Here is a 27,191-nt window from a genome sequence, read left to right on the forward strand (position 1 = left end):
GCATGTATCCAAATGCCAAATGTTTCAAAGCCCTGCGTCACTTCTATCGTGCAAAATGGGCCTAAACAAAAAAAGACTATTATTGTGTGAAAACACGCACCAAAGCATTTGGAAATTCACTGTATGGGAGACCGTCCTGGAGGTTTCCCATTGAAAAGCTCAGGGAAGTGGCTGTCCTCTTCATCGAAATAGGACCTATTATGCTTTTCCTTATTTTCTGTCATATATATAATGTTACAATGTTGGATATTCATACTAAACGTTGCCAAAATTGCCAAATAATTAGGTAAGTGTATGTAAAAGTAATCCCTGTGAGCCAAAAGCTCAGACTTGAGACTGCTCTGAACGCTCCGTGTCAGTTTTTTCCACCGCCGTGTCTATCTGATGTCAGATAGGCACAGATGTCCTTATATGGTATCTCTGCTCCAGGCACAGACCAGATGTTTATGGCCAGTAGAAGATAAATCAGGACTTTTTTGAACTGTGAATCATGCAAAGCTACTTTAGTGGAATCACAAAATGAAAATATAGAGCTGGAAATGAGTATAATAGGTCCCCTTTAAACCACCCAACCAGTCCTAAACCTGGAAGTATTTTATCTTGTAAAACCACATCTGACTTTTTTTGTTGTTTACAACCCGTCTGGTTAACTAACAGCTGGTTGTGCTGGTGTCCATTGCAAGGCTAAGCCGTCAGACTTTACCCATAAATCTCAGGAATAAAACATCATCATGGCCAAAACTACAAAAAAATAAGTCCAATGTTGTAAAAAATCTGAAATTGAGCTTTAATTTGGCCCCTTTGTGGCATTATCTTTAAAGGGCATTTAATATAAACTGGAAAGCTTTGCCAAGAATGAAAATGCTCTCTCACCAGTAGAAGAAATATCTGTGATGAAATCTCGAAGAAGAAAAATATCCATTCATCTGTTTCCTAATTCAAGACTCCATCCATCTCCTCCACTTGACAACATCTTAGCACGAGTAGCGATTATCCATTGCAGCAGATAGTATACACTTATGTCACTAAAGATACCAGGTCCTGCTGCACCTCTCCCTCAACAAATGGGGAGAGGTTTCCATGGCAACCATTGAGCGAAATATGCCACCTAAGCATAAATGCCACTGATGAAAACACTTATCCTGTTGTGACTTGTGTGCGGTAATCCTCAGAGAAAAACAAACGGCAAGTGTTTCGTGAAATCCACTACATCCTCATTGACTGATTAAAGTCGCTAATAGTAATTGAGCAGTACATTAAAATCAATGGGACACCCATAGAGGAGCTATTGAACTGACAGTTAGATCTCCATAGAGAATAATTAAGTCAGCTTGGCAGTCCTCAACATCACTGGTACTGTAGTTGAAGACGTCAAACATCTAACGGTAAAGTGTCATTTAAGCTGGCTACAGGCCAGTCACACGTTCACAAGTAGACATGTGCATGCATAAATGACATAAATACAGGTTTTAAGGAGACATAGAGGAACAGAAAGGAAGATGATAGAATAATACAGTAGCAGCAGATTCTTGCCTACCCTTCACGGCATGTGCATCTTTCTCACACACAAGACTGACCTAGCATCAGTACAACACCTCAGCATCAAAGAGTTCAAATGGAAGCAGCCGTGAGGTGAACTAAGTGAAAATGTAACTCCACAGTGACTGAGAGAGCTCACAGCGGTCATGTCTAGATGAAGGCTGGGTGGCAGATTACAGGGGGTGGATGTGTGAGTCTGCTTGTTTGGGTGGGCTCTGGTATTCTGATTGTTTGCACTGAGGGATGAAGTGTGTGTGAGTGTGTGTTGCCACTCGCTCTGCCACATCTCTGCAGCTTCTTGCGGCTTGCTGGCTGCTCCCCAGGTGCTGCCGTTAACTGTGTCTCATTTGTAGCTATGAAAAGAGTTAAGAGTTGGAGCAGAACCGTGACGCCTCCATCCCTGTGGCAGCAGAGTATCTTATAACCTTAGTGACAACTCTGAAAAACAGTGAGCTCCAGAGTTTGGTAGTTGATTGTGCGTGGAAACACCATCATGCAGGGTTTTATGGTTAACTTTGGTGAACTAGTGAGGGGGGGAGGCTGCACACATGCAAAAATGTACATGCAGGTGCAAATAAATGTTTACAAGAACAAAACACTGATGTTTTACAAACAAATGATAAATGCAGAATCACATTTGAGAAAATAAAAGATCAAGAAATGTTAAACATGCATCAAGTTCAGCTGTTGATTTGGTCAAAACTGCAAAAAAAAGATCTAACAGCGCAGGAAATCTGCAAAAACAGAAAAGGCTGATTGCTACTTACTTTATTCCACATGCTATTGTTGATGTGTTATGTTTCAAATACTGTCACTTGCCCATCCTGTCTGTCTCATCTGTCTGTGTTTTGCACAAGTCGATAGTGGGTTAGATGTTGTGCTGTCCTCACATGAGGAGATTCAGTTTCAACAAAATAAGCACAATCAGGAATTTACAGGAGAAAAGGTGTCAGGCAGTATATACACATGCAGTTTAAATACTGCATAAATGCCCCAGGGATGTTCAGATAACAGCTTCAGCCTGCCTCCAACTGTAAGTCCCCTAAAACTGACTATGCATCAAATGAACAGAGCTGTATTTCTGAAACCAAAATACGCCAAAATACAGTCATGAGCACCGGTGCTTGGCCTGTCGAACTGGATCTGAATCGGAGAGTGACAACTGGTACCAAAAATATCTTTCTACTGTAACAGCTCACAGCCCATCTGCTGGTTTTGGTTGACAAAATATTAAAGTAGACCCTGTTGGTGAGTTTGTCCTCTTTAAAAGATGCAATCATGTTTATCTTGTGTGAACAAAACTGTAATGTGTTTGCTTATATCTCAGGATATTCTAGTTGATCTGCAGTAACATTTAAGGTACTAAATTAATAAGCTTTACTAACTTCAGTGAATAGAGTCATGCATCAAAAAGGCAAAAAAAAACACTGCCTGCTTCCCAAGACACCCTTTACCACAGTTCACTGTTGTCTGTGGAGCAGGTCACTGATCTAATTGTGACTAATTTCCTGTCAGCCCTCCAATGAGCTGCTGGCACTGAGCCCAGGAGTTTACAAACTCCTCATTTTCACCTATAACTATGTTCGTGTATTGGCTCTTTCTGTTGCTGAGGAACAGTGAAATTGTATCTAACACCAATCCCCTTGCAATTTAGCTGCTGTTCATTTACTTTGATGTGTTATTTCGTACACTGTGATGATTTCTTTGCTGCTATATCGCTTCTTCATTAACAGCTGAGCCCGTTCATTTGCATGCAGCGTGTGTTCCAATCCAGTTTTCTCCAAGCCCCGTCTAATCAGTTGCTTTGCATCATCTGTCTGGAGGAGACTGGCTCCATGCCCTCTGCCTGATGCTACCATTGAGCAGATATGGTTGGGCTGGCACCGCCACCTTTACTTTGGCACCAGTCGCCGTCTGTGGAGTTAAAGGCTGCATCACGGCCCTTTAGATCTCCAATTATAGATCAAGAGTGGCAGCGAGTCTGTGCTGCAGTATGTCTATGCAGTATGTTAATATGGGTTTGATCATTATTACTGATGTCGCCAGTTTGTGGTTACAAATTAAAGAGTTTAAAAGTGGAAACTACCTCAATTAATTGACTAAGCCCCGCCCCCTTAGTTACTGCTGCTTGGCCTGTCAAGCCTTCCGTTCTCCCATATACGCACATGTGCCATTTTTGGCAAATTTATTACTCAACATGGAAACAATGGTTCCTTGATTTCAGACAAAAGCAGACTCTAGCTGACAACCGTGAATTGTGTTGTCCTAAACAACAACTATTGCTGCAGATTTCATCAGCTGTGGCTAACTAGCTAATTAAGCTAATGGTAGCTTCATGTGTTGGTTGAAAACAGCGTTTCTGGCTGACTTTTTAATGTTTCAAGCTGATGCCGTTTTAAAATGAGAACCATATACAAGGGGTCTTCAATGTGCATGTGGCTACATGATATCATCCTCAAAGACTGAAGCTAAAGCTGCATGTGCCAGGCAAAAAGTCAGCATCCTCACCAGCTGAAGAAACATGTAGAAGACTTGGAAATAAAAAAAAACATTGTTCTTGTATTGCAGTGTAGAGCGATCGTCAGTCCTATTGTTTGGCTTACATACTTGGACAAACAAAACAGAGGTTATATTCATGCTGTATTCTCCGTGCTTTCAAACAGTATGTTTCACTTTTAATGCTACAAGAGAAAAGGCTTTGAAGTTGAGGACTAACCAATGTCTTTGGTGAACCTAACGCTAACTCGGGAAACGTTGCCTGAGTCTGTTGGAGTTTAAACTTCCCCAAATCCAACAGAGCAGGATAGCGGTAGAAAAGTTAGCCTACACTTCAATACAGCATCCAGAACCAGCTCCCGCACAGTGGGCGAAATATTACCGTGAACGAGGCTTTTGTTAATGTGACCTGTAACCCGACACAATAATGTATGAAATGCTGCTGGCCTTGGAAGTAATGTAAGATTACTACTGTAGGTAGTAAGCAAGTTAGCCAGACATGCCATCATTTGCATCTTACGTAGTTTAATCAACTAGTTACGATTGCTAAGATATGATTGGACAGTCACTGTCCAGAGGAGGGGTCTAGCAAACAGTCAATTCCTTTTTGATTCATTTCTTTTAGTGTAGGATCCGTCCTCACCCTGAATGTAATGATCCCAGAGTAACATCCATTTTTAAACATCATATACAGTTTTCATATCATTTTGCAGTACTCACTCTACTAGAAGAGAGAATCTGCACATTTGAAGGAACATCAAAAAGAAAAAAAATGATTTGCCTTGAAGAAGAAAATCTTAGCACCAAAGACTGAATTGGAAAAAAAATCATTACAGGCGGAAAAACCAATGTGTATTCCCTCTCTCTCTCTCTCTCTCTCTCTCTCTCTCTTCTCTCTGGGTCATGATTGTCTCTGAGTAAGGAGATTAAGATAGCATGCGTCAATCCAGGATTTAGAGAGAGGGAGACAAATGCAACCTCCTCACAGACAGCCAACGCTGCTGCTCGGACTGCATGTGCTCGAGCTCCCTGACAGTCATCAGATAGAGATACAATAGCTGCATTAATATTATCTATACATCTTAATTCCTGGCTTGCTTGGCTCCTGTAATAGATACATTTCATCTATAGTACATAGATGGCGAGCCTCTCCGCTCTTCTGCATTGCACAGAGTTATGATGCAACATGATTACTGTGGGTGTGAGGAGGGGTGTGTGCGTGTGTCGGGGGGGATTATAAAAAGAATTGCCAACCATTCCTGTTATGATAATTTCTCACTTATTACACTGAGGCAATTATTGGACCAACACCACCACCGGAAATCTAATTTCTGCTGTATGAAAAATATTGAGTATATGTTTGTCAGGTTAAACAGTAAAACAAGACAAACGTAAACTTGGAAACCGTCCTAATCCCAAGCAGGTCTACCAAGTATTCTCGAGGACTTTTCCAGACAGCTCTGCTGACTTATTGCTCCACTTCCTGCCTGGAAGGAGAGCAGGTATCTGGATGTAATGCCCCCGTAACAGCTACTAAGAGGCTTTTCCTATTCTAGGTAACAAGCAGTGGGCCAGAACTAACCAGCAGGCCTTCCAGGGGCTGTGAGGTTTCCTCAAGCTCCAGTTTGTGTCTCTCATGTGTTATCAGGACATTCGAGGATAAATAAAAACCCAGAGATCTTTGAAACACCAAGAATGTTGTGTAACATTTACAGCTGCAGGTATTTCAGGAACACTGAAACCAGCATTTACTGATTTTTTGGCCACTTCGGGGCAGTACAAACAAGCTATAAACCACACACTGACATAAGTCGCAAACGTATCGGCAAACAGTTGCATATTTACACGTCCAGTAGATATGGAGCAACATTAGCGTTCATAATGTGTCGTTTTTCTGGCCACCTGATCCAAGTCCAATGTTCACTCCTTTCAGTTCTGTTTTTGGTCTTCAACTCTTGAGGGAAATATCTGACTCTTTAGCTGCTAAATGCTCCACTATGTTCGCCAGCTAGTGGCTAACTGTGTCTGCCTTCTGTTTGGTGCTGGGCAGGTAGCACACAGTGGGTTTTTAGAGCCTTTTTGCTGAAAACTGCTGCTTGCTGCAGCCAAAAATGAGAAAAAATAGCAAAGTTGCAGGTCTGGAAAAAAAAAACAATACAATGAGCTGAAAGACACCAATATAAAAATGTTGCTTATAGCCACTTTAAAAAATCTTCTGTCCCACTGGATGAAAAAATATTGCACAATAAATCTGTCAAGTTGAGACAAATATTGAAAATATAAAACAATAGCAAGTAACAATAAAAAACTATATAGACAAACACAAATATTTTGATTTTGATATTTACTTTCCGGCTACCATCTTTGTTTGATTTAGGAAATAAGAATTGCAACTTGGGAAAGTTAAAAAAAATGTTTTTATTGTGCAGCTGACAGAATATTTTTCCATCCAGATGGTTAGAAGAGTCTTTAAGGATTCTGGAAACACCTTCACAACAGTGGTAAGTGTTATTAAACAACCCTCTGGCTTTTTCAAAATTGACAGGTGGATGCTGATTCTGTGACTTGAATGTAATGGTAATACATCCGTCTCACAGAGTCTCTGCATGGCTTTAATACTGATATTCCTACTCTAAGTAAAAATCATACACTTTGTGTGTTGATGGCTTGTACAGCATGAGGAAGGGGAACTTGACTACACCTGCTGCGGCTGTACAATATAAAACTGGGCAAGAAAAGAGACTTAATCCATCTGATCTTCTCAGGCCACTGGTTATGCAACTCTCTCTGAAGCCTGTGGTTTTCAACTGGACACATGACGAGAAAAATGCATGTGGATATGCATCTCTATCTGCTCTGCGCATTGTGGCTGTTTTAGTGAGTGCAGTGATGTGGAAAGGCCTCACACAAGGATTAACGCCCGTGCAACAGATGGTGCATTCTCCTATCCTTCCTGTTCCGCGCGCGCGCACACTCACTCACTCACACACGCACGCACGCACGCACGCGCACAAACACACGAGAAAACACAAGAATATTGCATATTTTACCTTTTTCTTGGGTGGCATGGCGGCTCGAGCGGTCCACCAGTGTTATCCCACGGTTCCACGGTTGTAACGAGCAGATCAGATTATCGTTCACCTGGCTCCGGTAAATGAGACATGGACAAGTATTCCATGAGACCGAGTTTACCTCTAAAACAGGTGGATGTACCCGAGGATGCTGTTAAATGCAGAAAAAACAGCGTTCTTTAAGCGCCGTTTGGTGCGTAAAGGTGAAATATTCCCCAAGAAACCGAGACGCGCGGGACACCGCCGGAGACACGGCTGAGTTGCGTGAGGGGTTTCACTTAAGTCTGTATTGTGAGTTGAGTGTAGTTACCCTTTCCAGAGTCCTAGGGGTATTAAAGGCTTATTTCTCGGTGCGGCATCTGTTGAGCCGCACACCGCTCAGTCTGACCTCAAGCACCGAACAAGCCAAGAAGACGTCCAACCCGTCCGCACCGTCCCGAGCGCGCTAAATAACGCAAAGTCAGGAGTGTCTCATTAATGTTGTTGACCAGAGTTGGCTCCGTCCGCTGCGCGTGTGACGCCTGATTAGTGTGTGTGTGTGTGTGTGTGTGTCCAAACAACTTCCTGCGGTCTGGCTGCACACATGGGAGTATTATAATGGCCTGCCTCCAAAACAGAAAGATGAAATTAAAAAGCTAGCACGACATAATTCCTTTGTTTACAGCATACAACTACAGTCAGACCCACGACTCATCGCTCCAACTGCGCAATCGTGACATTCTTTCACCACATTAGTTCAGTGTCATTATGTCACTACTTTAAAACTCGCCAACTATCAGCCACACACAGAGGCTGTCCCCTCCGCACGTCACTGACTTTCTTCTCGTATCCTCAAGTTGCCCTCATACTGTGTGGGACTGCCTTCCGTGGGGCGCAGCCTACTCATGCAGCCACGTGGAAATATGTGTTATAAATAGCATAAAGCACCTTTAAAGCATTATTTCCCAACCTGAGGGTCGGGACACCTCCAAGAGATCCCAAGATAGCCTCTACAAACCCATCAAATAAAACAATTTGAGGAGGACTGAACTGTTGGCTTTAACTGCTCTCAATTCATGTCCACACTACCTGTGATGGGGGGGGGGGGGGGGGGGGGGGGGGCACATGAAGACACTGCTCCCTTTTAAGGGGTAGCAAGGCAGTAATGGGACCACTGATTTAAAGGCAGTTGTAGAAATAAAGTAAGAAAAATTCATTAAATTACTGTAAGTACAGTTTTGAGGTACTTAAGTATTTCAACCTTGTTGGACTTTTATACATTTCACAAAGAAATGCACTTTTTATGCCATAATATTTATTTAACAGCTACTACAGTGACTTGTGATGTTGAAGATTAAGTTTTTACAAATTAAAAGGTGACATTATCGGAAAATGTGATGCTATATACGGTATAGTTTGACACCACCTGGACCAGCTACAAAATTAAAGGGTCAGTTCACCCAAATACTAAAGAATCATTCTCTGGTATCTGTCTGCTATTTCTTCTGTAAAAGGATGATAATATAATACACAACATACCTGTGCCTAGATTCCATACTTTTACATTAGTGAATCTTTGAATGAAGGGCTTTTACTTGTATGTATCTCTGGTGTCGCTCATGTTAAATAAAGAACCCACCACTGTTTAGCCTAAAGGTAAGTAACGCTGCATGGTCCATATGTCACTGTGGCCTCTAACCCAGACTGCCAGGCAAGGGACATCAGCAGATGGGCGATACGGTGAGGTACCCAAATCTCCAGGGAGAGCTTTGGGAGGCGAGGGACACAGATGAGAGTGTTGCATAACTGAGAATGGAAAAGAAGCATGCAGGGCTGGCGTCAGCTGGTCCAGGCTGTGACAGTGTGGAGCAAGAAGCTGTGACACTGACCTCTGGGTCAGGCACACATCTGCATCCACAATACCCACAGCTGCATACACACACATGGGCTACAGACGCACACACACATGTTCTAATCAATATCTGTACTGCTGGACCACCATCAGAGGTCAGACCACTGGGATCATGCCAGCTGACAGAGAAAAAAGAAAGACTGCAAATGGAAGGTCCCAACATTTAGTCCATGACCTGGGATTGAACCAGACTTGGGGCTTTGCTAAATCCGCTCCATGACACCTCAAATCTCCCCCAGCTAGAGCCAGCTCTCGTCAAGTGCCAACAAAACACTCAAACAGAGTCCCTGCTTACTTTGACTCCCTCTAAGCACATCGGTGAAGTCGTTACATAAGGCGGCGGGATCATTCCTGTGCTGCTGGAACGAGCTACACATGGAATACATGAAGAAGCTGAAATATTCTCAACTGAATCATTTATACACTCTGTACGTTAGTGGCAAGCAACCTCCAAGTATGTGAGCATTTATTTCTGAACCTACAAAAGTTAAAAACTTTGTATGCTGAAAAAGTAAATTTGTCTTTGAGCAAGGGCTGAAGGCTTCTGCTTGTGCTTCAAATAAAGACAGAGGACACATTAATTAGGAGTATTCCTAAACATAATATTGCAATAACAAATTCTGATCATGTTGAGACCAAACTGAACATGTTTTCTGTGTGAAATATCAGCCTTAGCATTCAACTACAAGGTCTGTCATGAGTCTGTCTAGTGATTGAGCTGATGTTAACAATGTTCACATAGTCTTTAAGTAAAAATAATAGGTAATTTTGCCTGAGAGGTAACAGCTTATGTGAAATTAGAAAACTCGCCAATAGTTAGAAACTAACATCCTGACATCAAGCAAAGCGGCACTAGCAGCTGACGTGTTTTATTTTTCTTGCCATGATGTGAATGTGTGATATATTTTGAACTGAGTTGTTAATAGATGATGGTTGTTGTTTTTTGAATTATCATGAAGAAAACATACAAATCAAATCATGGACAAAAACAGATTTTTTCACTGCACTTGTCAAACATCACACACAGTTCGTGGTTGCAAGTTGATGTTTTGGGAAATAAATCAGGTGCTCCTCATATCATTTGTCAGTATCGTACAAGCTACTGGCACATGTTTGGTTAAAAAAGACATGAAGGGACATCTCATGTCCTGATACAGAGACAAACAGTTCGTCACCATCACGCAACGCTGTGAAGAGCCTGTCAGTCATCTCACTCCCCCTACAGCACACGTGTTCATGTGCACATGTGCTCTCACACATACATAAACAAACATCTGTCCCTAAGCTTCTTACAACCAGAATGTGTGTGTGTGTGTGTGTGTGTGTGTGTGTGTGCTGTCGAGCTGTCGAGCTGTCGAGCTGGGGCCAGTAGTGCAGGGCAGGGCTGCCGGGGCAGAGATGGATGGCACACACACTTTTCAGGCAGAGCTCCAGACCTCGGCCTTCCGCTCTGCCCTCCACTGTGTCCACACAGCTAGAAACCACACATCTGCCGTGACCCAAAATAAAGGACTCCACAACGCATTACTGCTTGCAGTTGGACACAACCAAAAATGTACTTGTGTAAAGTATTTCCATTAAACTGTAAACTGCGGTCATGTAATGGCAGCACACGTTAGCCCCTCTTGCTTCATACTCATTGATTTGAGCCTCATCATCACCTTTTCTTTTTCGTTAATGCTCTTTTATTTTTCAGCTGGCCGGGCAGGATGGTGGAAAGCAGGCTGTAGAGGAGCTCAGAGGGCTGTGGGATAGTTTGGACCACGTCAAAGCAGATTTGCAAAGGGGTCATCAAAGACAATGGTTTTATCTGTTCTGTTCCTAAATTAAGCCTATAAAACATGCTCCTGGTCCAAAACAGAGCAACTGTGCTTTGGATGAGCATGACGCCAACAAAATTCCTAAAATATAGATATGTAGCATTCGTTTTAAGAAATTAAAGTCAAAAATAACAAATTCCAAAGCAGATAAAGCCGACAGAAATGAAAATGCACTCAAAGTGAACTCTTATAATCCACCAACAGCCCTCCCCCTCCATCCCCTGCCCCTCCTCCACCACCTACCAGCCAGAGAGGCAGTACTTACCCAGGAGACATTTTTGTTCTTGGGCGCTTTCGACATGGCTTGCGGGCAGAGAGGCCAAGGGCCCGACTCCCGAAACACTCAGCGTCCTCACACACACACACACACACACACACACACAGATCCCAATCCACCTTCAGCAGCAGCAGTTCGCTCGGAGATGGAGACGGGCTTTTCATTTGACGTCCTCCACTATTTCCCCCATGTGCCAACAGCCCTCACCAGATTTACATCTGCCTGGAGCGTCGCCCTCCAATCACACCCGGCTAAACATGATCCAAAACTGACTCAAGAAGGAGGAGGAGGAGGAGGAGGAGGAAGAGGAGAAGTGGGAGTGAGAGACCGAAACAAAGATAGGATAACTCCAAAAGTGCCCGTCAGAGGCAGAAATAGAACATCCAGAAAAGTTCCTTCAGTCTTTCACCTGAATCCTCCTCTTCCTTCTCCTTGTCAGTGGCTGTCTGCTCTCTTCAGATTCATAAACCCTGTATGAATATGCAACCAAACATCTGGCTGATGCCCCTCCTCCATGATGCCGGAGGCTGGGGCCAGCAAACGGCCAATCCTGCCCTCCTAACATCTGGGAGAGGAGAGGCTGTGAAGAGATGGATGGAGAGAAGAGGAGAAAGGAAGGAATATGGTGATAGATGTGAGAGGGGTTGGAGAGCAGAGCTAGAGAGACGAAGGGATACTGAGCATATCAGGATGGTGGGAGAGTGGATGGAGGAGGTGGAGAAGGGAGGACAGACGACTGGAGAGGGCCAGTCAGTGGAGGGCACAGCGGGCCGACACAGATCTGAGGGCAGGTTACTGAGCCCTGACATGAGATTAAAGAAAAAAACATGTTATATTAAATTGGTTATTGTGAAATCACAGTATATTTCTCCATAACTTGCCCCTTCATTTCCCACAAAGACAGCGAAGAGACAGAGAGAGACAACAAGCACATTTGTAATTTAGGATACTCTTTGTGATTGTGTTTCTGTTCGTGTCGTCTCGCATGTATGTTTTTGATTGTAATCGCGTTGCTGAGCTCCTCGACAGTGATTGGTCACAGAGAAGAAGAGATGGATTGACAGAAAAGGAGATTGATGGTATTATAGATGAATGTCTCTCTCTGGCAATCCCAAACTCAGTTTTAACATGAGCTCTGTCTGCAGTCACAATGTCCAGAATGTCCTGAAGTCTCAGAAACTGCAAATTACAGAATACTTGTTTTTAAAGGCGTAGTTCAGCATTTTGGGAAATTATAATTGGCTCCAGATCCATACTAAACACACATAAGAGTGATATCAATCTACTCTTGGAAATAAAGAGAATAAGTGTATTTCCCAAAATGTCTAACTGTAGAATGTATTCCATTTAACAGACTGCAGTTTAATAACTTTTATATGAATGATGACAGGAAATATTCAACAACCTAAATGCCTCCTTTAGTCAGACACTACATATTTAATTCAAGAATTGCAACAGCTTCCAGTCATCTTTTTTTTACTTTATAAGCAATTAATATGACCCCCCTTTCTAAAATTTTCTGAGAATATATAAATATATGAACATATAAATAAATAAATAAATAAATAAATAGCTGAGACTCAACAGCCCTGAAGAGCTTTTTTGGTCCTACACAGATACTCGTCTGTGATCTACAATGAGATCGCCTGCAGTGAAGTAGGAAATAGCAGTATGAGTGTGGAAACAAGTCAATACCGAGCTTGCAGTGTGTTTTCTAAATCCACAGGATTTTGATTCAGCGTTAGAATCAATGTCCACCTTAGCACTGTATGGATCTGCGGTCCTTATAGATTTACCTCGACAGAAGTAGGCTACAGGAGGAAAGGAACCACAACTACCTCTGCAGTATGAAAAATTCAAGAGAACACGTTTAATGCAGCATCCTGCACATGAAATGAAGCTGGAGGCAGAAATGTGGGGCCACAACCAAACACGTCCAAAAAACTCTGGAAGTAATGGCATGATCTGTTGAGTGTATTTCCTGCAAATTAATGAGAACTCAGCAGGCTATTCTGGTCGTGCAACGAGAACGATAACATTTTCACTGCTGTAGACGTGTATCCTCTCCTCCCCTGGGAACAGCTGAATATACATTTCAATAATCAGATTGTAAGCCTCGTCTCAGTGAAGGTGTAGGAAAACTGGTAACAGAGAAACGCACTGTCACTACTGACAACAAGAAAAAGAGTGACGCTATCTGTCTGTTTCAGTCCTTCTCCCAACACTCACATAAAGTGGTTATCAACAAACTTTACAATCCTGCTCAAACTGATGTTCGGGTGAACAGCAGGTGAATCCAGGTCGAGAGGCACAGCTGTGACTCGGTCTGTGCCGTGTAAAGTGATGATATTCTAACAATGGCTTATTTCAAATGTCACTGTAAGTATGATGAGCCACGTGAAATTCTCCGAAAGTAAAGTGATATATCGACATAGTGAAATACTAATACACCAGTCATTCACAAAAGTTATCTTAAAAAACACTTCAGGAAATTGACCTTCTTGGAAACTCCCATAAAATGATTTATTGGTTCCTTACAAACGTCTACAATACAGGATGCATTTAAACAGTAACATAAACATTAGAAAAAGTGGGGTTAACACATGTACCATGTGCACCGATATGTTCCCAGTTTGGATCCGACATTTGCTGCATGTCATCCTTCCCCTTCCCCTCTCTCTCCCCTGTCTGCCGCCTGACTGTATATACAATCAATTAAAGGCAAAACACTGAAAAAGTAAAAGGTGACACTCTGTCCTTGCTGCAACACACAGTGCTTCCATCTAGAATACAACACATTTAAGGTGCAACATTTGTTAACGTCTTTTGGCAAAAGGTCTTGCAAGTGCAACGGTCTCACCTGGCTTCTCTTCATTACAAATTAGACATCCAGTGCACCAAACACAAACAATGACAAGCTAAACTGTCATGTTTGAATTATAAAGATATTAAAAATGCACATGAATAGAGACAATTTATATATTATTTAAGTGGAGAGGGATGTGAGGTTAAGAACAAATGTTTTTTCCCTGAAATGGCTTTTTTCCTAAGGTTTTATCAGATTTATATAATGGGAATAACCGAGCCCCACCCTTCACCTGTTGGCCGAGCCGTCCTGACGCAGACACGAGAACAGCAGCAACTCAGCAGAGAACTGTAAAATGTCTTAAGCTGCTTCTTAGAGCCAGACAAGCACTTAAGGTAATCCAGCTCTGTTTTCTGCCAGCAAAGGCCACACCTGGACGAACATTTCTAAAAACTATGAATTCACAACTATATGCGGTTAAGACTGTGCTGGAAAAGATCTAACAACAATGTGTAATTGTTGTTTTGAGCAAAATTGAATCTGTTGATTTAGATGTGTATCTGGTGCCAAATCAGAAATGTATCCTGAACCAGTGGTTCTCAGCCTTTCAGGTTTGTGATCATTCAAGTCAAAACACCATAAGAGTGATGTTCCTACTCATTTCATTTGAATAGGTTTAAGAAGTATGATGAGAGAAAACTATCCAGTACTTCATAATAAAGCAGCAGAAATATAGAGAAATTGTGCAGTAGAATATATTTATTTTCCAATAGTCATCTTTTGACCCCCAGATTTATTCTTCGACTCCAGCCTCCAGGTTGGGAACCACTGTCTTAAACAAAGTTGTGACTTACATTGATTCATCTTTTTTAATCTCATTGATGACAGTGCGGTTGGCAACACAACACATTACGTATCGTAGCAAATGGAGTGAAAGTAACAGATGAGTAATGCACTTGCACCACATCAGGCAGAAAGGCATTAACAATTTATCATGAGCTTTTCAAGCCTGTGTGCATCCAAACAACACATTTTGTAGACTTTTCTTTACTTCCTTATATTGACATGCATTTGCTCATTTTCTTTTTCTTTCTTGTACAAGACTGTTGTAAGCACACAAAATCAATGACACTACACTGAATGTGGGCACCAGGTCCCGCTTCTTGACGTGTCACCGCTTTTAGCCGTGCATGTCTTTGTGATTTTGTGAGTTTCTCTCCTGGCATGTTGCTGAGGTGGGCACACATTGCATGCAGCAGTTCAGATTGTGGTAATCTGCGAGGCTCTGCGCTGACAGCCTATTGAGTGTTGAGGGCTGACAGTAAGCCTATTTCATGTAGGAACGTGGTTATGATAGGGTCCTCTGCAGTCAGCGCCATCACACAATGCACAGCTCTGGGACTCTATAGTATCAGCTGCAACAGGACTTAACAGAGGTTGGAAGACGGAAGCAACAATGACTATAGTGAGGAAGCAGTAAACACACTGGGGAGAAAGACAGACAGAGAGGAGAGCAAGGGAAGGAAGAGAGAGTTAGTGGAAAGACAAGAAGAAGTAAAGAGGAACAGGTGGAAGAGAGGAGGGAGATTGTCCTCTCTACTCCTCTTCGTCATTGAGAGGACAGTAAAACCTGGCCTGTAATGAGATAACTGCACCTGTCTGTCTTCCCCTGCTCCTCTCCTCCCTCAGACGGCTCAGCCAGGACAGACGATCGCAGGAGAAAAGCTCTTCTAAGCTGCTGTCATGTGTTTAAAACCACCTTAACTTTGGTATGCAAAACAAACGTGTCATAAATTGTTCACTTCACTTGCTCACTAGAAATCAAACTGTTGCCTCACAGTGGAAAAACAAACCCAGTGGTGAATCAATCCAACCATCCAACACAGCTTATTGGCTTTAAGTTAATGTTTTCATGGAGTCCTGTGCTGGGATCAATACAGAGAGCTGTTTGACAATGCCGCTGTCTGTCCTGATAAACTGCAGCTCTGCTGAACACTCACATAGACCGTCACTGAACACCTTAGCAGCAAATAACAGGTTGTAAGAGTCACACTCACGGCTGCTAGTAGCTATAAATGTGAATGAAGCATCAGCGTTTTTTGTAAAAGTATACAGTGACTATGGACTACACATACAATAGTATATATATATTCAATAATAATAATAATCGGCTTGTGTATAGCCCCCCCCCCCCCCCCCCCCCCCCCTTGCCCCTGACAACTCCACTGTTGCTATGGGATCAAAAACATGGGGATGATGCTGCGATAGTCACTTACATAGGTGGACTGCACTCTCCGCCAGTGTCCCAGCCCACAGCAATACATCAAGACATCCAGTTGGGGGAAGAGGAGGGGACAGGCCGATCGAGCCTCCGGGGTGGGTCGTCTCAGGCCGGGCTCACACACAGGATCCTCATGGCACAGGTGAACCACCTGATTGCCAGCTCTTCAGGGAGTTCGGGATCCCGCAAAAAAAGAAGAAGAATCCAATCTCTTATGTCCACAGGTTCTCGCAGGGGAGGACCACCTGGTGTTTCAGTGGCCGGTCCCTCTCATAAGTTATGTCCTCAGATGAGTCCAGGTGATCTGGACAGCTCACAGCATCTTCAAAGTCCTGCGCTCTGTGGGGAGCCGAGATCCAACGACTGTCCCGGGGACCAGTCTGATGTGCTGAGGACTGTGTGAGGTTCGTATGTCTTCTTGTGTTAATGTGTGTGTGTGTGTGTGTGTGTGCTAACCTTATCTCAGAAGGACAGGTGGTTCATCTGCCATCCTGTGTTTATTTTCCCTCCCACTACCACGCCTCAGCCCCCCCCCCCTCTCCCAACTAACCCTGTCGAAAAAACCCTTCCAGCCTGTCCCGGCTTAAGCCCCCCGAATAGTCTTGCTACAAAAACTAAATGTCATTTTCTTCTCTGTGTGTGTCTCTCTAGTCTGTCAGATTTATCCAATCAGAGCTCTCGCATCACTCCACATCCGTCTTGTCCGTATCCCTGTCCATCCCTCCCGTGTGAGCCCACCCTGGGAGTCCAGATACAGAGATTTTCAGGTTCTGTGCGATTCCTCTTTTCTTCCTCCTCAAAAATCCCAGCTCTATAGCTCCTCCTCCAATATCTCTCCCTCTCACTCCACCACGCTGCTTCCCTCTCTCAAGGGTCCTCTCTCATGAGGAGCGTACCTGCTTACCTGAGTCACTCTTTGCACTCCTGTTATGACAGTGTATGCACGTGTGTGTGTGTGTGTGTGTGTGTGTGTGTGTGTGTGTGTGTGGAGGCTGCAGCTGAAGCTCACTGCTCTCCCTCTCTCTCTCTCTCTCTGTTGCCATGCTAGAGCAGGTAACATTCGGCTAGCGCAGGAGACACACAGCCTGAATTCAAATGCGCCTCCAGCCTCTCAGATTTACAAAGCCTCCACCCATCCTTAACAGCCCCCCCCCCCCCGCCCCCCGACCTCCCCTCCTCCTCCGTCATCTCTCTATCTGTCCTCTCTTTTCCCCCCCTCTATCTCCTTCTCCTCATCTCTGTCCATGATGTCTGCTCCCTTTCCCTCCACTGTTGCTTCCTTTTGTGACATTTCTCCTCTCTGCTGCCGCGCTCTCTCTTGTTTTTCGTGTTACCTTGAGGGTGGGAAGAGGAGGCACTGGGGACAATTCTGCTGCCGCTCTTTTCAAGACATCTGTGCCTATAATTAAGTCCAAAAACCTCTTGACACAAGTGAAGAAAATCTGTCAGTGCAGTGAGAATATTTCCACCTGTTTCCAAAAGAAATCAACTTGTTCCTAAAAGTACAGACGGGCATCTGTCATCTTTTTTTTTTTTTAGAAAAAAACAACTAAGAGCTAAAAGCTACTCCAGTGGCTCTTTGAGGCTGCATCTATGCCCAGTGATGCATTGAGCATGCTCACAATGACAATGTTAACGTGTTAATGTTTAGCAAGCAATGTTTACGCCAATAGTTCTTGCCAATAGTTTTTGAGACATTTCACCTGCTGGCGGCTCTCAAGGAAAAGTATGAGGAAAAATAAAGTCACTGGGATTCATCCTCTGTGGACCATGAATGTCTGTTTCTGTGTCACAACAACTCAAGCTGCACTAATGCTTTCTTGCAGATTATAGTATGAATCATTAAGGAGGAGGATGATCATGGCTTTGGGGAAATTAAGGGAAGTTAATTTTAGTTTTCATACCAGTAAATGAAAGCAGGCCAGCTCTGGTCCCTCCCTGTGAATTACAGCTGCTTGTCTAGCGTCCTGTCACTAGCTGTGTATATCCTTAATAATGCCTTTAACAAATCTTCCCTCTCAGTGTGGCAATGCATATCAAGCTGATATATATTTCTGTTTGAGTTTCACCCAATTTATCACCACAGATGCAGCCGGATGTTTTGCTGCTATTTTTCAAATTCCTTCATTTTTCTACTTTTTTTTTTTTTTTTCTCTTGGAGAGACAGGAGCCACCGATTTGGCAATTCCCTTAAACAGTTTGTCCCGCAGCCCTGGCTCATCCATCAGACGGACAAAGACCGAGCGCTCCGTGGGGTATAATTCTGTCAGACTTGTGCTGGTGGAGGACTACCGATTACACACCAGCGTCTCTCTGTGGTGTCACTGTGGCATTCTGTATTGATACACACACAAAGACACACAGACACACAGAGACACACACACACACACACACACACAGAGAGACACACACACACACACACACACATATATGCCAAGGTTACAATCCAGTGAGTTATATGGCCATGAAAACACATAAACCATCACCACAGCACCACAGGCAAAAGACGAGGGTGAGATGCTAATTGTCAACAGTCAAGGACAAAGCAAGGAATTAGAAACGACAAGACACAAAGAAAGTCTGCTGCTTCTGTGATATGTGGATTTCATCTTAGTTCAAAGAAATGTGTCTGCCACAGGCAAATCGTGGCAGACATTTTGTGATCTGCACATGCACAAGCCGTTACTTAATACATAACGTTTGTTCGTTCAGTGTCAGCTAATTTATTAGCTCTTAGTTCAAACTCAGAGCGGCTGAAATATTTGTTCAAAACTGGACGGAGCATTTTGTTATGTTTGCCATGAAATTTGTCAGTTGCTAGTTTTACTTGTTCTAATGTGGGCCTTGATGGCATTTTTAATTATTGAAAATATTGTTCCATAAAGTATGTCACCGTAAATCACTGAAGGCGATTCAGTTACAGGGTAGGATGAGTTCTTATACATTGTTAAAAGTATAAAGATTTTTTAATTTGTTTCAGACGGAATATGTTAAAGGAAACAAAAGCTGTGTTTTTGACAGTTAAAAACTGTTGTTTGAAGTAATAGTAATAATTAATAATACATCATTAATTTACATAGCAATACTTATCAAAGCGCGACCTCAGGCTCATTCAAGGATAATAAGCCCCGGATCTCCACTGATCCTAGAACTGCCGCTGCAGTCTGGAGGTAAGACTCTGTGGGCACAAGTGACTCTACACATTTGATCCATTATTAATATGAAAATATTGTCAAAATGTTTACACCAGTGTTAAAACAGAGGATATGTTTTTAATATAGGTTGTTGAAATGGTTCAGAATCTTTTGTTTACAACAAATATATTTTTTTTTATCAGTTTGTAGTTTGTTAACAAATATACAGATAAATAAAATGAAAAATAAAATACAATTAAGTATCAATAAATACATTAAGATTCAAATATGCCACAGATAAATGAGAACAGATGGCTTTCTGTACACTCCAACACACACACACGCACACCTTTTTTTGTTTTAAACCCAGAATAATTTTTACACTTTGATTTGGATGAATGGCCTTTACGATACATTTGCAGCCATTACAGTTCAAAATGTGTCGCTCTTCATCATCCGTACCAGCACCATGTTTCTCTGGTGCAGCTCCCCACACATAAATACACCAACTGTTCAGCCATCCACAATCAAAGCGGATCTTTCATTAACAACAGAATGTGCCACTCCTCCTCAAAACATGCTCTGCCTTTTGAAAATCCTCAGCCTGGTCAGGAATGTAAAGTAGATGAAAGTCAAGCACACCAGCACATTTTTCAACGGGTACAACACAGGAGTTACATAACCAAACACAACAATCAGAGCGACTCGAATGATAAAGAAAGGAAGGTCCTGCAGAGCAACACCAGCGGACGACAGTAAAGGGTTGTGAGGCGTGACGACCATGCGGAGAGATGACATGAAGGCCAGGATGTAGACGGGGAACACCCAGGTTGAGTAGAAGACTGACGGCTCTCCTGCCACTCTTACCATCTCCACAGTGTCCAGCCAGAACAGGAAACTGTCCACAAACACCTCTGACCTTCCATCCCTCCTCCACAGGAAGCCCAGATGACCAGAGTAGGATCGGGGGCGTGAGGAGGAGTAGTACAGGTAGGCAGCGCTGGGTGCTCTCGAGCCGGGCGTTGAGCGGCCGGGCGACCCAGCGAGGTCCTGCCATCTGCCCGAGGTGCTGCCATTCATTGCCTCTGGACGGCCTTGGGTCAAACCGTTCTGGCCTTCATCAGTGTGCAGCTGGCCCGTTACGGTGGTCACCTGTTCCAGGTGGGTGAGGACGGGGCCTGGCATGTCAAGGTCATCATCCAGGCTGTCTGCTGCAAATGACAAGAGCACACACGACACCAGCTGTTACTCTACATAACGTATATGATGAGTCCAGCCAATGTCAAGATCTTTAGTCTTTTTCCATCATATTATGCAGAGTGCTGTTTCTGTTGTTTAGCCTACCCTCATTGATATAAAAGGGTGGACAAAATAACAGAAACACCTTTCAGTGTAACACAATATAGTTCAACAGCATCACAAACTACATCCTCCAAAAAATGTCAATACAGTCAGAAACACTATAACCTTCATGAAGGATTTATTGCAGGACTATTGTATTAGACTACATTAGTTTTAGCTTGGTCACGACTGTACAGAGCTACAAAAGAACACCCAAATCATCTACTTAAACATATGTTTTCATATTTATTGCTGGCTCTGTAATTGGAGATTTGGGTGACAAACAAAAGAACAAAATTCAAGTCTTTCCTCATCAGTCATTTAGCAATTTCTTTTCACTGGCTCACTGTGGCCACCTGACAACAAATGCGCATTAAGTAGTAAACGTTGCAGGTTGTGGGTAAACTGAAAATCAAATATATAGAGATCTCATTTAAGAGCCATCAGTGTGTTGAAATATAATGTGCTTTGAGGGCTTTTGGGGGGTTGATATTCCCGAAGTGGTTGTTTTGAAATGGTGCTGCAAGATTGTATTAGAGAGGCACATACAGGCATATATCCTGACTATCAGGGCCGGATTAGCCTGCTAATGGGCCCGTAGGGAAAAAGTGAGCTGTGGGCCTATTAAAGAGTCTCTGAACCAACAAGTCTACATTGGAATAGTACCATACCAAACAATTTTGTAATTTGTCAAATTACCATTACCAGTAATTGTCACACAGACATTCTTTATAATGCCAACAACTTCAAGACTTACATTGTCCAATGAGTTTGCAGGGGCGAATCCTCTCTATGATATCCACACAGATGAGGGAGACAAGCACCAAGGAAACGGGCAACTCAGCAAAATGGTCAAGCCGGTGTCCTGTGTCCACCTGCACCTACGGTACAACCGATAACAGCAAACAACAAATATGAATTCAACCGTGGAAAGAACTGATCTGCCAGTCAGAAATCATGAGAGATGAAGCAGGAAGAAACTAAATCGAAACTCTTCATTATGGCATTTGGCTGGAACGAGAAAGAGGAGCTCCTGCATTCCAAGTTTTATGAAGCCATCCGGTTTTATTGCCCCATCATTATGGACGTTAAGATGCTGCTGCATGCCCTTAACACCAGATTAAGAAATATTTAATGTATGAATGTGTCTTTGTGGCCAGATGCTCTTATTTATGTCCTTGCTGGGTTAATGGCCAACCTGTTATGTTCACTGTGGGTTACTGAATACCCCAGACAGACAGTACAGTCTTGTGACGGCGGACACATCTCCACTGCCTTTTTCTTACAAATGTAATGGCACCAAAGTCCTTCTCAGCACATGGTGAGAAAATATTTAGATGCAACTTCAAGAAACAAAAATCTCAAGAGACTAGAGTAGAATTGGGCACAAGCAACGTTTTTCTTTCTCTGTGGTGCAATGTGCCGTGTCAACCGTCGCTCAGTGAATAATTATGGTGCTCTAAACACATTCTCTTACACAAGGGGGTCATAAAACGAGCTTGTGCCACAAATGGAGTGTTTACAACAAATATGCCTCTTCAAGGACCCCGTCGGAGCGTGACAGAACAAAACGTCAACAGGTGCTCCTCTGGGACCAGAACCATCAGTCTTGATGACATTACCTTGGAGCTGGCTATTAGAATACCAAAGCACGGCAATGTACACAGGAAGATGTACACCAGCGCTGTTGGTCTCCTGAAAAACAAAATAGGATGTTTTAGTTCACATTTGAATAACGATCATCCCAGTATGATGAATAATTGTTTCTTTTTCTTTACAGTGCTAATCCTATTCCTGATGCTTTGAGTGTTTCCAAAGCCCACTGTGGCCACAAGATACGATTATGGGAGAATGACAAATGTTAGCACAAGTAGTCATAAAGTCAGCAAACTGACTCAGTGATGTCAGTCAAAGTGATGTCTAGCTAAAGTTTGCTAATGTTAGCTAACATTAGCCACCATAAGCTACTGGTCATACAAGACCAAGTGAGGCTGCAGCAGTGAAACCCCCGAGTGTATTGACTTGAGCACGACTGCATTTAATGGCTTTTGAATTAAACATTTCATTTGTAAGAGGAAGATTGTTATATTTCTTTCAAACAATTACAGTCTCACTTTAAAATTATACATAGAAAACATACAAAATAGGATACTTTGTTAAAGGGTTTGCCTCAAAGGGTTTGAGTTTGTCATTTTGACTTTGTTCACTTGTCCGCGTCATCTCTCATTTGTTTTTAGGAAAGAAGCATTATCTCGAACATGTAGCACTGTGACACTGACTAAACTACTTCCCAACATCTGTACTCACCACTGTGTGATCTCTGAGATGAACCTCCGCCGCTTCAGGATCAGACATTTCAGAGGAACCCACACCAGCAGGGTCATAGAGGTCACATAGGCGATAGAGGTCGCCACCACCAGCCAGTAGGCCGTTAGATCTCGTCCTTTCACGTCACGTATGAGGCCGGCAAACCTCTCCATAATCACAAAGATGGGTACGACGAGGGCTGCAAACTGCAGCACCTCATACAGGATGAGCTTGAGCGTCTTCCCCGAGGGCATGGTCCCTGCACACCAGTTGCTGGTCTGAACTTGGAGCGAAAGACTTTGACAATCATCTCTCACGAAACGAGCCAGTCGAGCCGTTGGACTCTGCACACTGACATTGCTTACACTGCACTGGAGGCTGTATTCTTTTATTGCTGAGGTAATGAGGTGGTCATGCTCGCCTTTTTATGGGCCCACAAAGAAGAGAACTCCCATCCCATAATTTCAAGGAGAAACTTACGCTGAGCCACAGATACAAAAGTTCTGGAAAAAGTACATTGAGACCCACGTCTATTTTAACAGATGTTCTTTCAGAATAAAATAATAAAGACCAAATTGACAATATACAAATAGACAATATTGAAATATAGAAACTTTCTGTGGCATTGCAACAACATTTTAAATGTAATGTTACATTAAATAATTCTTAATAATTCCCAATCAAATCACAGTCACATGCTTCATGGCTGCTAAGCAAAATTGTTTTGGACACAGTTCTTCCATCTCTCCTTGTTAGGTCTCATATGCACTGATCTCCCTCTAGTGGCAAAGCAGAGGACAACATCTACAACTCCTGAAAACTTGGTCTCAAATGTGAAGTATTTCTCCATAATATATATATATATATTATAGAGAAATACTTCACATATCTATATATACCTTCATGAAGGGAGGATTTATTGCAGGACTGTTGTATTAGACTGCATTAGTTTTAGCTAAGCGTACCTAATTAAGGGGCAACTGAGTGTATTAACACCTAAAAACGCTTTGTCAGGACGTTGTGGGTGTGGTTTAATCAGATATTAATGGCAGTGGATTAGCAACATATGCAGAAAAAACCCCACAACTGTCATCGTGTTTTGATTTAAATGTTGCTAAACTCTGATCAGTGTACGGAAATACGTGACAACACCTTTTTCCAACTGACCTTTGTCTGCTTCAAACCAGTAAGAAAACTGGACAAAAAACACGTGAAATAATCAAATCTGTTCTAACTTCAAAAGAAAAATGTTGAGAAAATAGTTTTTCAGGGCCTTTAAAATCTCCTGAAAAGCTGTGAAACTCTTTACAAAGTTAAATATAACAATATAAAAACACTTGCAATGCAATGCATCTACAAAGTGCTCTAAAAACAGGAAAAACAATTCATATTATTCTGTACATTTGGCCTGGTTTTATTGTGAATACCAATTAATAAGTATGGTTAAAAGAATACATACAAACAGCAGGGTACAAGTTTAGACAGAAACTTTACAATTACGATGTTGTTTTTAAAACTTAAAAACAGGCAGCATCTCAATCCTGTGCAATAACATTACATCGGGGCTGCAGTCCAACACTGTGGTGCAACAAGATGTCACGTTTGGATGATGTGTGATGATTAACTGGCTCCTGGTCCCGTGGTCCCAGAATAGCTGCTACTTTTTATATTTGATATTTTCAGCCCTCTTTGATCCAACAGATTAACACTATTTCACTCTGGCATTTAGTTAAAGGCAGCAAAACAAATGACTTCCGGTCTTTGAATCAACTATAATAATGATAAAATCAAGTTCTGGAGAACAAAATGGCCTCTTCACTACAAAATCCCAGGTGCCGAGCTTAAGTTGTGGGTTGTTTTATATTCTTAAAAGGTGGCACAGGGATGGCAAGGAGGAGCACATTAGAAAGACAGTATCTCAAGAGAAATTGAAATGACACAAATTTACAGTCGGATCAACACAACGATTTGCCCTCCAACTGGAAACTCTAGTGTTTAAAACTTCTTCATGATTCCTTCATGTAGCGTCATTCAATATTATACAACAACAGATAAATACTTTTCCTGTTTCATCAGCCGTTCGAAATCCAATCAGTATTTGTAAACTCTTTCCCAAAGACTTTTAACATGTAGTAGTATGAAAAGCAATGTATGAGAAGTAGAGTTTGTACAACATTTGATCTAAAATGCCTCAAAGTGTCACTGTAACTGATAGCTTAGCGAGGCCTCGGGAAAGACGAGTTTACGAATCCTGACTGCACTTTCCAGAATCATAGAAACCTCATTTCAGTTCAGCTTCAGGTAGAATTTGTTTTAGTGTTAGACAGCTCTGAGAAAGGACAAGTTTGAAATGCATGGGGGAGGTTCGATCTGTTTTGTTTTTTTTCACATTACCATTTGACCCTACAGTACAATAAGCATGTATCAAACACAGAGAGAAATGTCCATGTTCTCCTATGTGAGCGATTTAAATATACAACTAAGTTAGGCAGAATATCACATATCCCGCTTTTCTCTGAATACATACATCCTGCACTTCTTCTCCATTTAAAATAGCATAACAATAATCAAAACATAAATTAAAATGCACTACAAAAAAACATTTCATTTTTAACACTGACTAAAGAGATGCTTTAAAAGACACTGGGGCTGTTCAGAGAGTTCGCCCCTTAGTAGCCAAGTCTGTGGTACGAGTCTGTTAGTACAGCCCCTGAACGGAGACAGAGCAAACCCTACATCCACCAACAAGGATCCAGGGCTGCTCACTTTGAAAAGGAAAACTCTGCAGCATGAAGTTAGGAGTCGATCATGTTAAGAAAAGAAAAATATCTTGTTTTCTAGCATGTGAGTGTTTTTTTTTTTGTTTTTTTTACTTTGTTCTCTTTGGCTTTTACACCTTTAATTCAGCAGGGACATCATGACTGCAGAGTTCACCTTTAAGGCTGAGAGAAACACCCAGAGCTGTGCTAACATACAGCCCACCCATGAGGTCATCATGTGGCTTCACTACTAGTTCAGTACAGTATATACAAGAGTCATGTGCATGCTTAAATTCCTCTGGTTTCTTTTCCCTCCAAAAAAACCCCAAAAACAAAGTGGCTTCAGTACTTCTAAAAGTTGGCAACATATACAGAGTGTAGTAGCCTAACGTTTTCAGCATCAATAAAAGTCCTTTTTCTGATTAAAAAAAAAGAAAGAAATGTTAGTTGATGCCCCCTTTTTTGTCACATGATTAGCAGTTGCTTTAAGTGAGTGAGAAGGATGTGGTGTGTTGTGGATTTCTCTCCATGTTAGTGTGTCAGTGAAGGTAAATGATCACATACTGCCGTTTGTTTGTTTGTTTGTTTGTGTGTTTGTATGTGTGTGTGTGTGTGTGTGTGTGTGTGTGTGTGTGTGTGTGTGTGTGTGTGTGTGTGTGTGTGTGTGTGTGTGTGTGTGTGTCCAGTGTGCATGTTGAGGGGTGGTGTGAAGGAGTGCCTCTGTGTATTTCACACTTGATCAAATAGTAATTGCATATATATTTGGTGGTTAGTGGCTACAGTTACACTTGTTTTCTCAAAGCAGGGTTTTTATTCAACAGGTCAGTCATTTCTTAATAATTTCCTACGAAGCTTTCAGGAAAGAATTATGGAATTTGATACTAATAATAGGTCAAATATTCTAGATAAACAGTTCAATTTTCAATTTAATTGCTAGTATAACCTAGAAAGTCATAAGTCAGTGTGCAGTTGGTGAGCTGAACATCCAAAAATATATACAGTATGAAGAATAAAGCTTCCAATAATACATGACTAATTAATTAATTAATTAATATTTATTTAGGTTTAAATAGAGCCTGTCTTTAAAGGAAATTTCTCTGGAAAGAAACAACTTCTTGTAAATTCACCTAAAGCCTAACTAAAAGAACTTTGTCTCATTTCTCCTAAAATTGGTAGCAAATGCTGTAGTTCTTCCCGGGTAACTTCCTCGTAAATTATTTAAAAATTACTGACCCATAAAATAAAGTATTACCACGATTTTTCAATAATCCAATCATAAAAAGAAAGCAATAAATGTCAGCTCTCGTATATAAAAATGGACAATGCATATATTGCCATCAGATCTAGATTTGGAAGTCACCAGGCTTGAATGATGACCAAAACTTAAAATAAGTGCAACTCAAGATAAAAGTGCAACTGAAAGCTCCTCCATGTCCTCACATCTGAGTCATGTAAAGACATGAAGAAGA

The 27,191-nt window shown here is 42.1% G+C and overlaps 2 protein-coding genes across 2 annotated transcripts in view; both read right to left on the reverse strand.

The window, feature by feature from the left end:
* LOC139295991 (voltage-dependent L-type calcium channel subunit beta-3-like) overlaps positions 1-16,224 on the reverse strand; it is a 31,846-nt gene extending 15,622 nt beyond the window's left edge. The window contains exon 1 of the mRNA XM_070918234.1: positions 16,177-16,224. Coding sequence (XP_070774335.1) covers positions 16,177-16,224 — 48 coding nt within the window. The remainder of the gene's footprint in view (positions 1-16,176) is intronic.
* Positions 16,225-19,885: 3,661 nt separating this feature from the next.
* Positions 19,886-23,223, reverse strand: tmem236 (transmembrane protein 236). The gene is made up of 4 exons (XM_070919624.1): positions 22,964-23,223; positions 22,279-22,351; positions 21,414-21,537; positions 19,886-20,526 (listed from the first exon to the last, which is right to left on the reverse strand). The coding sequence occupies exons 1-4, from the start codon at positions 23,215-23,217 to the stop codon at positions 19,886-19,888; spliced, it is 1,092 nt and encodes a 363-aa protein (XP_070775725.1). The 5' UTR covers positions 23,218-23,223.
* Positions 23,224-27,191: the final 3,968 nt, after the last annotated feature.

This window comes from Enoplosus armatus, chromosome 14 (genome assembly GCF_043641665.1).
Source record: "Enoplosus armatus isolate fEnoArm2 chromosome 14, fEnoArm2.hap1, whole genome shotgun sequence".
Classification (NCBI taxonomy): domain Eukaryota; kingdom Metazoa; phylum Chordata; class Actinopteri; order Centrarchiformes; family Enoplosidae; genus Enoplosus; species Enoplosus armatus.